The following is a 14081-nucleotide window of genomic DNA, read 5'->3' on the forward strand; positions in this document are numbered from 1 at the left end:
TGCTAATAAGCATTTTAGAAAGCTATAAATAACTTAATGCTAATAAACATCTTTAAAAACTATAAATAATTTATTGCAAAAAATATTACCTTAACTAGGATTTGAATTTGGACCTCCCTACATTTCGTGACGTGTGCTTAAAAAATATATAAATGTATAAAAATATTCTCAAAATAAGAACAAAAAATATATTATTATTTATGTTAATCACTCTAACGAAAAATTACGTACATATCACACTTGCGTATACAATATCCACGACACTTTTTAAGTCATCACTATTTCAAAGTCCTTGTACGACTAAACTCGTGCTCTGCACCAGAAGTAGAGCAAACCTATGGTTTTTTTCTAACTTGTTATATAGGCAATCTTTATAATTATAGTTAATATATTGATGTTTACTACTACATATGTATATATATTATTTATATAAAATAACTAGGTTTATGTTAACTAACAAAAAAAAATTAATTAAAAGTACATATCGAGTATATCAAGTACATACATATCTTTATACATATATATCTTTTTATTTTTAATAGAAATAATAGTTTTCTTTTAAATTTTTTGTTTAATTCAATTTTTTTTTAAAACCTATCTTATATATATCCTATAAACTTATATCATATATTATCATAATACATTTAACCATTCTATATTTGCAACAATTTACGAGCAGATAATATCCGCGAATAAGAAATGTCGATCCTATAATGGTAATATTCCAAAATTCGCTCAAAATAATACAGCAAAAAGTTCTCAAAAAAATAAGTTTATTTTAAGTAGCTTTCAAGATAATAAAGAGTTTATAACCAATTATAGATTACGTTTAGACGGTGTTAATACTATTGCAGGCACGACAGCCACCTAGACATAGTTTGTAGCTTTATTTATGCCCTTACATTAAAAAAAAAACACTATTTTAAATAAATATTTACACATAATTTTTCTACTTAATTTTTCAAGTCTATAGTATTCTTGTTATAGTATTTTGAGCGAATTTTGGGATACCTAATATAATATATATATGTATATTAAATAATAATAATAATGTTGATACTTTGAGAGAATAAATAAATAAGTAATAAAGAATTTATTAATAAATATAGTATATCGGTTTAATCAAAGGCTAAAGAGAAAATTAAAGAATAAATGTATAAGATATTAAAAAATTATAATTATTATAATAAAATAATAATCCGTACATATATCACTTGATTGCAACTATTCAATTTTGTTAATATGTATATAGGTATGCATCTCTTATTGACTGTCAATTAATAAGTAATAAAAAATAAGCGATATAATTTCGATAAATTATAGTTATTTTTTAATCGCATTACAATTATTTGTTAACACTATTTACAAATAACTTTAAAACAAATATTGCATATATCATTACTGCGTTGCACATTCTTTTATTTAATATCTGTAAGCGCATGTAGTGTGTTATCTGTGTGACTCATGAGCAGGTGACCGATTAACCGTAATCTATAATTTGCCAATTTTAAACCTATATGTTTAAAATTATTTTTTAGAACGACAAACAATAAATGTATTTATAACTTATTTTTTCGAAAATTTTTTTGCTATGATATTTTGACTTGCGAATTGCGAGACACCCTCTATATACTCTATAGATATGTATATAATATCAAAGCTGAATAGTAAATTTTTCAGTGACATATTACCTTTCGCACCGTTTATTAGCAACTTGAGGAAGATTTTTGATCGTATAATTATTGATGAAAGTGATAAAAAATAAGTAGATAATTGTATTGCTAATATAAATTATCTATTTCGAATCTATTTTAATAAAAGTACGTTTATTTATTTTATATCCGACAAACAAAGAATGGATTAAAGTGGATTGAAATTTTTTTCTATCCGATGCGTATTTTAAATAGCAAATATATTTTTTTGTATTTAATTTTTTTGTATTTTTTTTTTTTTATTTAATTGGATTTAATTAGATTCAATTCGATGCAATTGGATCGAAAAACTGCATTTTCTACTCAAAATTTTGAATTGAACAGTATTCACAAAAAAAGCTAATATTATTTTTAGATTGAAAAGCATAGAGATATGCTCCATGCAATTCCTATAAATAAATAAAAATGCATTCAGGATTGAAAAGTATTCATTTTAACATTCGTGAATTAATATTTCTGAAAATCTGAATCCATTTCAATTTATTTTATCTATCGTTTACTGGGTCTTAACGACTGTAACTGTACCTTTATTAAGACTTATTTTCTTGATGTTTACTTGTTATAAGTTTAATCATTTATAAGAGTACGAGATAAGATACATATGTATATTCTACTTATATAAGAATATTTTATAATATTTTTAAAATAAAAATTCTTATTCGTAGATATGAACAAAATTAAAATATCTGCTCCAAGCAAGTTAAATTTATTTAGAGAAATGCGGTGAAATATAGTAGAAAAGATGTTGATAGCTGGTTTAAATTTGCCGCATTCATAGAATTACCGTACTTTGATTCAAATAACTTTATTCAATTGTACTTTAAACTTTAAACTATTGTCTTCACTTTTGTATAAAAAAGTGTAATTCAATACAATTAAAGAAAATTCAAAATTCATAAAGTGCGGAGCTGTAAAAATTATACTTTTTTTTTATTTTTTGAAATATGGAATGAAATTACATAATTAGCACAAACCTAGTATAATTAAACACAATGAAATTATAAAATTCAAAAAGTGCTGCTCTTAGTGCGCTAACTTCACATACATGCATAAAAGTATCTGAAGGTTCTCGATGTAGGTAAAAAGTTGATGTGTTTCCTACATTACCATTCAATGTTATAATCAGCGTTTCTTATTAAAGGAGAAGGAAAAAAGGAGAAGTAAAGAAATGCAATATCATTTCGTAAGAGGCGCTGATCAGTAGTGGAAATCAGATGCAATGACGGAGACTGTTGAGATTTTCAAAACAATATTGGAAGAGGCAGAATGACGTTGTCTTACAGTTATGTGCCGGATTATTTTTCCCTAACGGATATTTTGTGTACGGAAGAACGAATATCGTGCAAGATAGAAGTTACGTTACCTCGCTTAGGTAAGCTTATCAAAACTTTACTACATCTTTTCTCTATTAAAACAGACTTGTTTATTAGTTTTAAATGTAACATTATAACAAAAACAAGCGGAATTGTATTTCTTTTATTCACAAAACGGAGCATTTCTGCGTAATACACTATTAATTAAGATTTTAATTTGAAATTAAAGCTGCAATAAAATTATCAATTAATTTTTCCTAGATGGATATTTTATTCCTTATGTTAATGTTATTTATTGTGTAAAAAATAGGAATTTATTTCTTATAAATATTATATTACATAATTGTGCATAGTTTTTACAATAATATAGTTATTAATTAAATTTTTAATTTATAATTATAATAAAAGTTACAAGAAAATTAAACATAATTAATTTTATTCTAAACATCAAATATTTGATTCCTCATGTTATATTTGTTTTGCATAGAAAATAGGAGTTTGTTTTTATACATATGATCGTTTTACATTGTATTGTATTATGCATATATAGGTTTCCTAGATCTATCCTCTGAGTCAGAGGATCTAAAACCAGGTGCGAAGTTGGAACTTCCATTGTGGTTAGCACAACCACTAAATAAAGTAAGAGAATCAATAGTCAGTGTAGACATCCCCAAAACATACAAGGAGGGCTATAGGTTTGTACTAGTTTGTATATGCGTAATAGAATTAATTTCTGTTAAGGTAAATTTTCTAATAGTTTGCTTCTCATATTGATTATAGAGAAATTTTATTAGCAGACGCTTGTACCGTTGTACTGAATAAATGGAATCCATATTATTACGAACTAGGAATGTATTTGAGGAAATTCAACAATCGTGATTGCGAAATGATAATTGATAGTTTGCTATTAGTAAGTTTGCTATTAGTAATTATTAACTTTAAGCTGTTCATTAATTCGCATTCATTGTTTAATTGTTCTGTGTTTTTCAGACTTTCAGATCGCGATTTCGATTGATTATGGACTGGGCACAAAATCCTGTTTCTGATCCTATGCTTAACAGCTTACTGCCAAGATTAGAGAGAGACTTGTTTGTCACAGGCAGGAAGGCCAAGGTGCAATTGAACGAATGGTTAAGAAAAGGTTCATGCACTATTGAAACTTCACAGAGCGCCGTGAATCTTAAGAAACGAAAACGAACGGATTATGAATTGGATTAAAAAGTGCACTGCATACGATATATGTATATATGATAAAACAAATATAAAGTAGTATAATTATATATTTGTGCGATATAATTTTTTATACGAGTGATTAATATAATAAACGCGATTGTGTAATATTAAATAAAATTTATTGTTTTATACATTAAAACTATCCCCTTTATTTAAAGATACAAATATATATCTGTGTAACTTATTACTTATTAAATAACAAATAAAAATTTTATTTATATATATAATATATACATACGTATCTCGTATGGAATCAGTCACATTCGAACTGTCAACAATATATAAAGAATCATACAACAAAAGGTAATAATATCTATTTCACAACCCATGACTAAAAACTGTTAAAATATCTTAGACATATACAATGAAACACTAATATATATTACACTTACCAGTGGAATATAGTTTTATTATTAACAATGAAATCACGCGCGTTTCTTCTTGCACTAATTTATATTTAACATTAAACATTAATATTTATTAAACTCTTCGTACAAAAATATAAAATATGTTTGCCGGACTAATTGCGATATCTACTTATATTAAAACATGTCTTTTATATAGTACTATGTGTTGTGAAACTTCTTTTCGTTTATAGATATATATGTATATGTTTGACACTGGATACATGTCATGAGAAATCATACAGAATATAATGCAAATATATTCATAAAATTATTGCAACAAGCAAAAGTCAAATTAGTTGAATTTATATAAACAAAGAAAATATACAGTTGCAAATAAAATTATTTGCAAATTTTTATTATCTAATGCATATATACGTTGCATAATTTTTTTAGATCAAGATTTGTTCGTAATAGCTTTTCAAATCGGATGCTTTCAAAAATGGAAGCGATTCGCTAGTCCGTCATATTCGCACGAAATTTTCTCATGGTTCACAATTGTTCTCGCATAATTATAACTTTGTAAAAATTATAACTCAAATCATTATGCGATCGATGCATGTTTATACAATAGACGTGTATTTGTATTACTCATAATAATCTGTACTCATACTTCTCTACCTCGTTAACTTTACTTGTTATCCGATTATTATGCTATTGCTTTCTATCCGGCCATATATGTCAGCATTGACATTTTAAAATGAGACTAAAGACTAACACCACGATAAGGGGTGCCTTCTAACAAGCGATTCAATACAACACGTGATGATCATCTTATCCTTGTTTAACATTGATAAACAACAAGGATGTAATGATGCACTGTGTCACACCGTGTCACGTGTGTTCCTTGTTCGAAAGCACCCAAGATGCACTAGCCATTTTTTTTATTAGGTACAGCTGTCGTGTTTGCTTACTGCTCGGCATTCGCATACACAAAATGGCTGACACCTGTGCACTCCTCATCACTACTGTTACTAACGGTAAATTGCATTGCAATGGCGCACTTTTCATTTTGCAGGGGACCCGCATTCGATAATTACGTTAGCGCGTCCCATCAGCTATTTGAAGACTATCTATAACGCTTGCTTCGATACTTCTATACTTGGAATGTTATATATATTATTATACGTTGCAGTATCATGCTATTTACATTACATCACGAATTACAACGCTGTTCATCCAATTTTTGACTGAACAGAATAGAAAAAAATATATATATATGTATTTCTCGTTACATCAATGTTTGATGTTTCCTATTATTTCCGTCTACTTAACTCGATTTGCAAACTTAATTCTATGTATAAAAATATAATAATCGGATATGACTTACTTTCTATTCTCTAAATCAGGGTTCGAAACCGACCTTATTTCGGTGATTCGAATTTCGACATCGTAAGACACAGAAAATCGATCCTTATTAATATTAGTTACACAATAAAAACGCTGCATTAATTATGATAAAGCAAGGAATCCTTCCTTTTGCATACTTTTTACAAACAGAAACCCATCTCAATTGCATCGGTTTCAATCCCTGCTCCAAATTAGTCGCTAATGATCAAGATAGCATGGAACATTTCAGCAATATTGCAATTACATTTTTTTGTGGCATTTTGATGTCGCACAACGCGAACATCTGATGTAACAGATAATTCTACGTCAGATTTGTAATCTTTCGGCTGACAAAATTTGATGCTTTGATAAAGCTTTTTCAACATACTTGGCTGATTGGGAATGTTCAATGCTACCTAGGGATTATTATTGTCAATTGCGATTATTATTGTAGTACACGTGTTATCCTCGTTTTCTTTTAGAAACGATCCGAATACTGTCGCGACAGTAGTAATAGCAAGTAAAATAGTGGCAAGACACGATTTTATCGCTTATCAAATTATCACATTCATCTTGATTAGCGATCAATCGTTATCTATACAAGTGAGCAGGCTTTGGCTAATCGTGAACCACAACTAGAAAACGTAATCACCGCCGCACCGTTAAATTACAATCGTATAAATCTGAATATTTTCGCGCTAACTCCTCTCATATGTTGCACAACATATATCGATCTTTCGTTTCTTTCACTTCATCTTATTTTTCGGATCAACAATCACATTTGATTCGACTAACATAATACGAGCTGTTTTGTTAATTGAGCAACAATTTTTGAGCAGAACGTCGTTGATTATCCAACGATGAGCTCAGTTCCCCAAGCTAGTCAGAAGCTGGTCTCAGGCTCGAGGCTGGGCTCCTGCTTGAAGTATCTGAAGTCCTGGTTCGGTGTGAGATCCCTCAGAATCATGACGGGCATCTGATCGGTTTGCGGGCTCAAGTCACCAGTATTCGCCGGCGTCAAGGGGCTGCTGGGACTCTCATTGCTGCTCATGTAACTGCCCGGCGCAGTATTCGAGATCGGTAAGGGCGTAGCAGTGCCATTCATCTCCGACGTGGTACCGCCCAGGAATATTTCCTGAAGTAGATTATCGATGTGTGCTACCCCGAACAGCCTAACGAACTGAATCTGCTCGACCATCTGCCATGAGATCGACTGTAGAGCTGGTAACATCAACAAGATATCGCCGAAGTGACCTGGTAAATCGCAGCGGTGATCGCTGATGTGATTTTCGAGCTTTATCTGGATGTTGTGGCGCAATTCTCGAACTGTCTTCTGATCGCTCAGTCCTTTCGCGTCTGCAAAATACGGGAATATATAAGGAAGAAGCTCAATTGTTATTAAATTACGATTGCCAACTCTATGATTTTCGGCTAGAAATTAGCTTTTTAAAGGAATCTCCGATTCTCCAGCTGATGGAAAAAATCTTCAGCTGACCGCTCAAGATTTTAATGACCCTTTTTTTTTAAATGCGCGTGTTTATTTTCTCCGATTTGGAAAAGAAATCTTCAGCAAAGAGATCAGATAACAACGACTTTTTTTTCTTTTAAAGAATGCATTACAAATAACAATTTCGATACTAGTAATCGATTTTCGACAGAAGAACTGTCGATCTTTAGTAGAATATTATCGAAAAATGACATACATAATCAAGAATTCAATCGCCACGATTCTCAACTTTGAATCGCGTTAATTATAAATTAACGTAATATTTGAATAAAGATATCATGATGTAATACTATTGTAAATTAATCGGTTTATTAAATCTCGATGCATCAACGTGAGTTGGGATATGCAATTTTTTCTCTCTGTATCACTGATATCTATAAATAAGCAATGATTTGCGTCGTTTATAAAAGCCTGGTGAAACCGCGAGACGTGATTGCCTCAACGAGACCGAATTGATTACCAAGAACGTAGAGATTGTGGCGAGCGAATCGTGTTCGATCTACATTAACAGTACATATTTATTGCATCTATTGGTAATATTTTCTATTCCATTTGATTCCGCGTTGCAAATCGTGATCATTGAATTGTCACGTGGTGATCCTTCGAATTTATAAACGGAACTCACTCGGGTCAAAGAACACGATGGCTTTGAGAAAAGCGAACTCCGTGTCGTCGATCTTGATCTTCTGAAACGGTTTCACCAGCTCGTCCATTACCCTGATGCCCACCTTACTGATGTCCAGGTTGTCCTGCTGATTGCTACCTTCTACAAATTGCAACGATATTACTGATAGACGCGATTACACCGTTGTTCCTTCGTTTATCCCATAGAAACTGAGTCCGGTGTGGAACAAAAAAAGGAAAAAAGAATACCTGCGCCTTGCAGATATTAATTGTAAGTCGGTGCAAAAGATTCGTTCCTCCGTCAAATTTCATAACAAATAAATAAAGATCTTATTTTTTAAATTTCTTGAAAGGGAATTAAAAAATTGAAATTTTTTTTCTTGGATGAAAAATGAGCAATTTGTTGTAAATTTATTTTTGATCTTATATTTGATATAAATATGGATGGATAAATACTTAAGGACTTTCTGCACCAACTTATAATAGGTGTCGCCAAACCAAACATTGATGTTCATGCATTGACATGCATTTTAAAGTGACATATTCAACACACGAATTCCGGACTCAGTCAACTACCTAAGCCCCATAATCGTGCAACAAAAATAGACGAAACATTTAGTTAATAAAATAATAAATTATCAGCGCGTTGTGCGATTCATTATTATATTATAAAGTAAGCACAAATTTTCGCGATATGAATTAGGACTACGAATGTAGCTGAAAAAATTACAGATTCGGATAAATTCGATTCTTCGAATATTAAGATTCGATAATTTATTCAAATATATCGTTCATTGCAGATACTCGTACTCGCTCAACTTTGCGCTGAGGAATAACAATAAATTTAATTGTCGACAAAATATGATAAGATTAGTTACTCGCGCATATATCGTAATTAAAAAGATTTCAAATTCAATGAGTCGCTTTGCGCGTGACCCTCAACATCAAGCCTTCTTCCATTAAGTATAAAGTTAATAACAAAGAAAGATAACATATCGTCCAAAAATGTTTTACATTGTAAAATATTAGCTCGCGACAGATAGATGACGTAACATGACGTTTTCCTTTTATTTGATCGCATAATACGTCACAACAATTTATTCTTGTAATGTAATAAATTGTTAAATTTTGAACAAAAAGAAATATTGCGTTACGAGAATCATCTGTTTTACAAAGTTATTCCGACTTATAGCAATTAGATTGATACATCGTGATGGAAGTATGTTTTTGCTAAAATATCTAAACATTTGGCTGTAGATATAAAAATAATTTTGTTAGGCTATTAAAATAATTGCATAGAAATCTCAAGTACGATGAGCAAGATCACAAAAAATTTTGACATTCTAGCAGCTAGTTTAAGCGTCTTACATAATTATTTTGATGCTCCGCCAAAATTATTTTCATATCTGTATTTAAATTTTTAGATACTTCAGCAAAATCTCTCTCTGTAACAATCAGATGTCAATGTAAATAAGTTTCAGGAGTTTAAATAAAATTAATTCCCATTCAATAATTTCGTGCTTCTTATACAAAAACGCATAAGGCGGTTAGAATTACGTGTATATTTATAACACATTACGTAAATCTAAAACTTACACTAATATGGAAACATAATCAAATATTAAAATAATCGCAACATAATCTCAAATTTGGCATATTCGGGAAGGAAATAGAGGAAAACGGTAGAGAAATTTTATATTCAAGAGGTATTTTTATATCTCACGACTCACCAAATAAATCCAATATGCGAGGAAAGACCTACGTGTTTACGATAAAATATAAAAATATCATAGAATATTATGAAATTGTTGGCGCGTTTTACGTATTTATTGAGAAGAAAACTATTTATAAACGAATGAAAGTAATCGTTAGCTCTCTAGCTGTGTTTTTCATTCAAGAAATTCTTCTCCTTCTCTAATGGATGAAATCATTAGTTAAAATTGATATGTGGTTATACAGTTTTATTACGGGATCATGGTGAAACGGGATATAACGTTTTGAAGAAAGCGTCGCGTCACGTAAGCGCTCGGCTGTCGAATAAATCGTGGTATCGGCGACACATATACATGAACGACGAAATTACGTAAGCGAAAAGGTGAAGGTTGCCATCGAATCGGTTATTTAGAAGAAGAGACTCTCTTTCAAGCGTACACGATTCTTGGAAAAATATGCTGACACAGACTGCGCAAAAGGACGCTCTAATATTGACGACTTTTGTCGATGGTAGTCAAGATATCTTTGTTCGCTTGATAAGAAACCACATATTCATGCTGTTGGAACGTTTCCAATACGTTTTATGTGCGGGAAATGCTTATATGTATATTTACATATAGTAAAGATCAATCTTTTCAAATCTATAATAGCTTATTAAAAAAAACAAAAGGCAAATTCTTGTTTCATCTATTTATTTTTAATGTATCTATTATTTTTAATGTATATGACTTAATAAGAAGAATTTATGGTACATTTTACCGAAAAAATTAATCTATTTTAACATACGAAATGTAATTCTTCAATTTAGTTGCAATAAAAAAACAAAAATCTTAAATGAAGAAATGTCTTTCCCATTGCAGTAGACTTATAAAATCGTTCTCTTCCTATTTATTATTTATTATTTGAACGTTTCGTATTCATATTAATTTCTGTATTTTGCAGATGGTATGCATAAAGAGAGACACGATGGATTCGTTTACGTAACGCACGCCAGAAAAAAACTAATCAAGATTTGCTTAATATATTCACCTCTCGTATTTACTTTAATCCAAAAAGGAGTATTATCAATCTCAGAAAATTTTTAAGCATATCCCCCATTTCGCCCATATGCACACGTTCCATTGTTATGTATTTAATATCATTATTTAGCAAAGCCAAAACGTGCCATATAAATGTTAGCAATAAGCTTGAACGGAGCGTAGGTTGATGTCGAACGTACTTATGAAACTTTGTCAATATGCATTCATGTGTCTTGACAAACCGAGACTAAGAGGTGGACTTCTGAAAATGCTAAGCGATTCCTAAAGCATCAATATTATTGTACAATATTTAATATTTTACAATTATTGAATGATTGAAGGCTTTGTTGTGCCTTCAGACTGTTTATTTTGAAATGTTCAAAGAGGGCATTAATAATATTGTACAAAATAATTGTACAATAATATTGAGCATTTAAAGATCATTTTTTGAATTGAATTCTCTCATCACTTAAGAAGTCGCCTTCTCTTTTCAAAAACACGTACTTAATTCTCAGGTATACATATTTTGTCAGGTTTTTATCAGATATACACGCGTATTGGAATTGTCGCTCGACACTGCTTGCTCTGCTCGGAGAAGAAAAAATTTTAAGGCCAAAAAAAACCGTGACACCCATAATAAATCTATAAACTCTGCATACCAGGACAATTCCTCATAATGATGCAATCGTTGCCGAGCAGTAGCACGTCCGTGAAGTTTCTACTACGCCTAGCTACCCCCAGCAACAGGTGCTCGCCCGCGTGGGCCCTCAGCAACGCTACTTGATCATCCAGTGACAGCGCTTTGAATTCGTCGAAGCACTTGGCCCACTCGATCAGGATCAATAATTGTTCCCTCATGCTGTCGCACACGTCGTTTATCCCAGCTATTCGTTTCGTGCTGAGATCAATTTCGCAATTCGGACTTTCTGGCTGCTGAAGCTGTATGAATTGAAAGTATTGTTTTATTAACATATTTCCATATTAATGCAATATTTTGCAAGAACTTTTATTGTGCATTTTCTCGCTTCTAACGTCATAATCATAATAATGATGAGTGAATCTTAACGTAAACAGAAAAATATTACTTCTTTTTTTATCTAATAATAATTAATTTACATCGTTAATTTTAAAAAAGAATGTTTAAAAAATTATATTCTTTGGGTAAACGCATTTAACTGTAAGCTTATAAGCATGATAACTTCATTTTATTACTGTTTCATTTTCAAAATAAGAAATGAAGTATATTCGATCGTCGTCGAATTTAAGAATTCAATTCAAAAAATTTTATAACGCTCGTTTGACGAATGATAACAAGAACTGCTAAGCGCATGATATTCATGGAAGTGAGCAGTGACAATTAAACAATGCGTCGAATTTTTATGCGTATTTTAACGAATGGCAATATATAAATATTTAATTTAACCGAAGGTCAGGTCACTCACCTCTAACCCACCAACATGCTTGCTGAGCATTTCAGCGCGTGCATCCGCCTTCACCACGTCCTCTTTCGACGGACCCTTATTCTTATCAGGCGGATCTTCAGTGCTAGGTCGCCGACAACTTATCCGGTCCCTTTCGTTTTGTACGGCTGTGAAAATTATCAGGAATTTTTAACATAAGCTCTCTACTCGTCGAGCAGAAAAATAAAGAAAATGTAACTGTAAAAATTAGTTCCGCATAAAAAAAGTTTTTAAATCGAATGTTCTTTCTCACACATATTAAGCAACAGAAGGGACACCAGAGTGACGGGTCGAAAAATAAATTGTCTTTAGCATGCAATTGTGCTATTAATAATTTACTTTAACAATTTAATTTAGTACGAATTAAACATTTCGAATAATATTTTTTCGAAAAATATTTTAAAAAAGTTAAAAATATTAATTTCTAGTTGAGATATAATACAATAAAAACATCTTAATAAACTTTATGATTGACATGATTCCTTGATTTCTAGGCATTTGAAAAAAATGATTTTGGTCTCAATTTAATCTTAAATGATGTTTTAAAGTCATGATTAGATTTTCAACGAAAATTTCGTAACTTAAATGGTCGCCATTTTGTTAAAAATTGTTTTAAAACAATTTCGGACGAAATTGGTGTCCTTAAATATCCAACAGGCATGCCATGCCTTTTAAAAGCAAAATTTCGTAGTGCGCGACAAATGACTTCGCAAAACCAAACTCACCCTCTTTCTTCATGCCGGCTCTGAAGCATTTCCGTAATCGACAATACCTACATTGATTTCGCTTGTCCCTGTCAATCGGGCACTTCCTTTGAAATCTGTATTAAAAAGAAGAGGGGTGATATTATCTTCAAGAAATCAAGCTTCGCTACATCACACTTGCTTTGCAATTCGAGATTGCTAAAATACGTGTCGGATAACACCGATTTATCGCTAAAATATTATAATACAAGCATACCTGCATGTGTACTGATGATTTTTTCTGACAGATCGGCGGAAGAAACCCTTACAGCCATCGCAAGATGCAGCGCCATAATGCTTCCCCGTAGCGCGATCGCTACATATGGCGCATGTTTGTGAAAGGGCGGCATTGACTCCTGGACCGGGAAGAGCCAGGACAGGACCACCCGCTGCACCTGCTCCCATGCCCATATCTGCGTCTGCAACATGAAACAGGTAAATAATCTCTTCATTTTCTTCTTAACATAGTACACGTTGAGTGACGTCTTTATTTTTTTCAGAAACAATGAAGCGATTAACACTAGCAATAAATCAAAGTCTTGTTTCAAATTTTAGAACATTTTAATTATATGAATTATTTAAAAAATTTTTTTAAAATTTTAAAGTTGCAAATATTTGAAACTTTTGAAAATGTAAGGAAAAAAATTTTCTTAAGGCTGCACACGAATATGTACGTTAAAGCAATCATAATTCTTAAAAATTCGTTATCTGTGTCTGCATAAAAGAAGAGGCCACTTGAGATAAGAAAATGTAAAGTCTTATAACAGAAAATATATATTTCAAAAATATTCAAATCTTTCAAAATATTCAAGAGTTTTTAGATTTTCAATAACTTTTCAGTTTCAAATAGTATTCAGAATATTCAAAATTTTTTCGTAAAATGATTCAATATATTTCATTATTAATTTTTAATTAAAATTAATATATTACCATTATTAATATTATAATCGTAATATTATTTCACTAATATCATTACATTAATATAACATTATTAATTTAAATAAAATTAGCGTATATATATATA

General features: G+C 30.9%; 2 protein-coding genes across 8 annotated transcripts in view; one reads left to right on the forward strand and one right to left on the reverse strand.

The window, feature by feature from the left end:
- The first annotated feature begins 2978 nt into the window (after window positions 1-2978).
- Window positions 2979-4256, forward strand: LOC108750542 (DNA replication complex GINS protein PSF3). The gene is made up of 4 exons (XM_018490026.1): window positions 2979-3084; window positions 3576-3720; window positions 3806-3935; window positions 4016-4256. Exons 1-4 carry the CDS (start codon window positions 2979-2981, stop codon window positions 4241-4243), a joined length of 609 nt encoding a protein of 202 aa, XP_018345528.1. The 3' UTR covers window positions 4244-4256.
- Window positions 4257-5886: 1630 nt separating this feature from the next.
- Window positions 5887-14081, reverse strand: part of LOC108750678 (hepatocyte nuclear factor 4-gamma) — a 38549-nt gene continuing 30354 nt past the window's right edge. For 6 of the 7 annotated variants that reach the window (XM_018490329.1, XM_018490328.1, XM_018490331.1 and 3 more), the window contains 6 exons: window positions 13275-13476; window positions 13040-13134; window positions 12297-12442; window positions 11514-11793; window positions 8124-8285; window positions 5887-7347 (listed from right to left, as the gene is read on the reverse strand). In XM_018490329.1, coding sequence (XP_018345831.1) covers window positions 6875-7347; window positions 8124-8285; window positions 11514-11793; window positions 12297-12442; window positions 13040-13134; window positions 13275-13476 — 1358 coding nt within the window. In that variant the 3' untranslated portion in view covers window positions 5887-6874. The remainder of the gene's footprint in view (window positions 7348-8123; window positions 8286-11513; window positions 11794-12296; window positions 12443-13039; window positions 13135-13274; window positions 13477-14081) is intronic. The other variant, XM_018490332.1, reaches the window with a different exon arrangement.

Source organism: Trachymyrmex septentrionalis, unplaced genomic scaffold (assembly GCF_001594115.1).
Source record: "Trachymyrmex septentrionalis isolate Tsep2-gDNA-1 unplaced genomic scaffold, Tsep1.0 scaffold37, whole genome shotgun sequence".
Taxonomy (NCBI): Eukaryota; Metazoa; Arthropoda; class Insecta; order Hymenoptera; family Formicidae; genus Trachymyrmex; species Trachymyrmex septentrionalis.

Coding starts and splice junctions, on each gene's coding strand:
- LOC108750542 (XM_018490026.1), top strand. CDS start 2,979: ATGACGTTGTCTTACAGTTATGTGCCGGATTATTTTTCCCTAACGGAT. Junction 3,721..3,805: donor ACATACAAGGAGGGCTATAG/GTTTGTACTAGT, acceptor TATTGATTATAG/AGAAATTTTATTAGCAGACG. Junction 3,936..4,015: donor TAATTGATAGTTTGCTATTA/GTAAGTTTGCTA, acceptor TGTGTTTTTCAG/ACTTTCAGATCGCGATTTCG.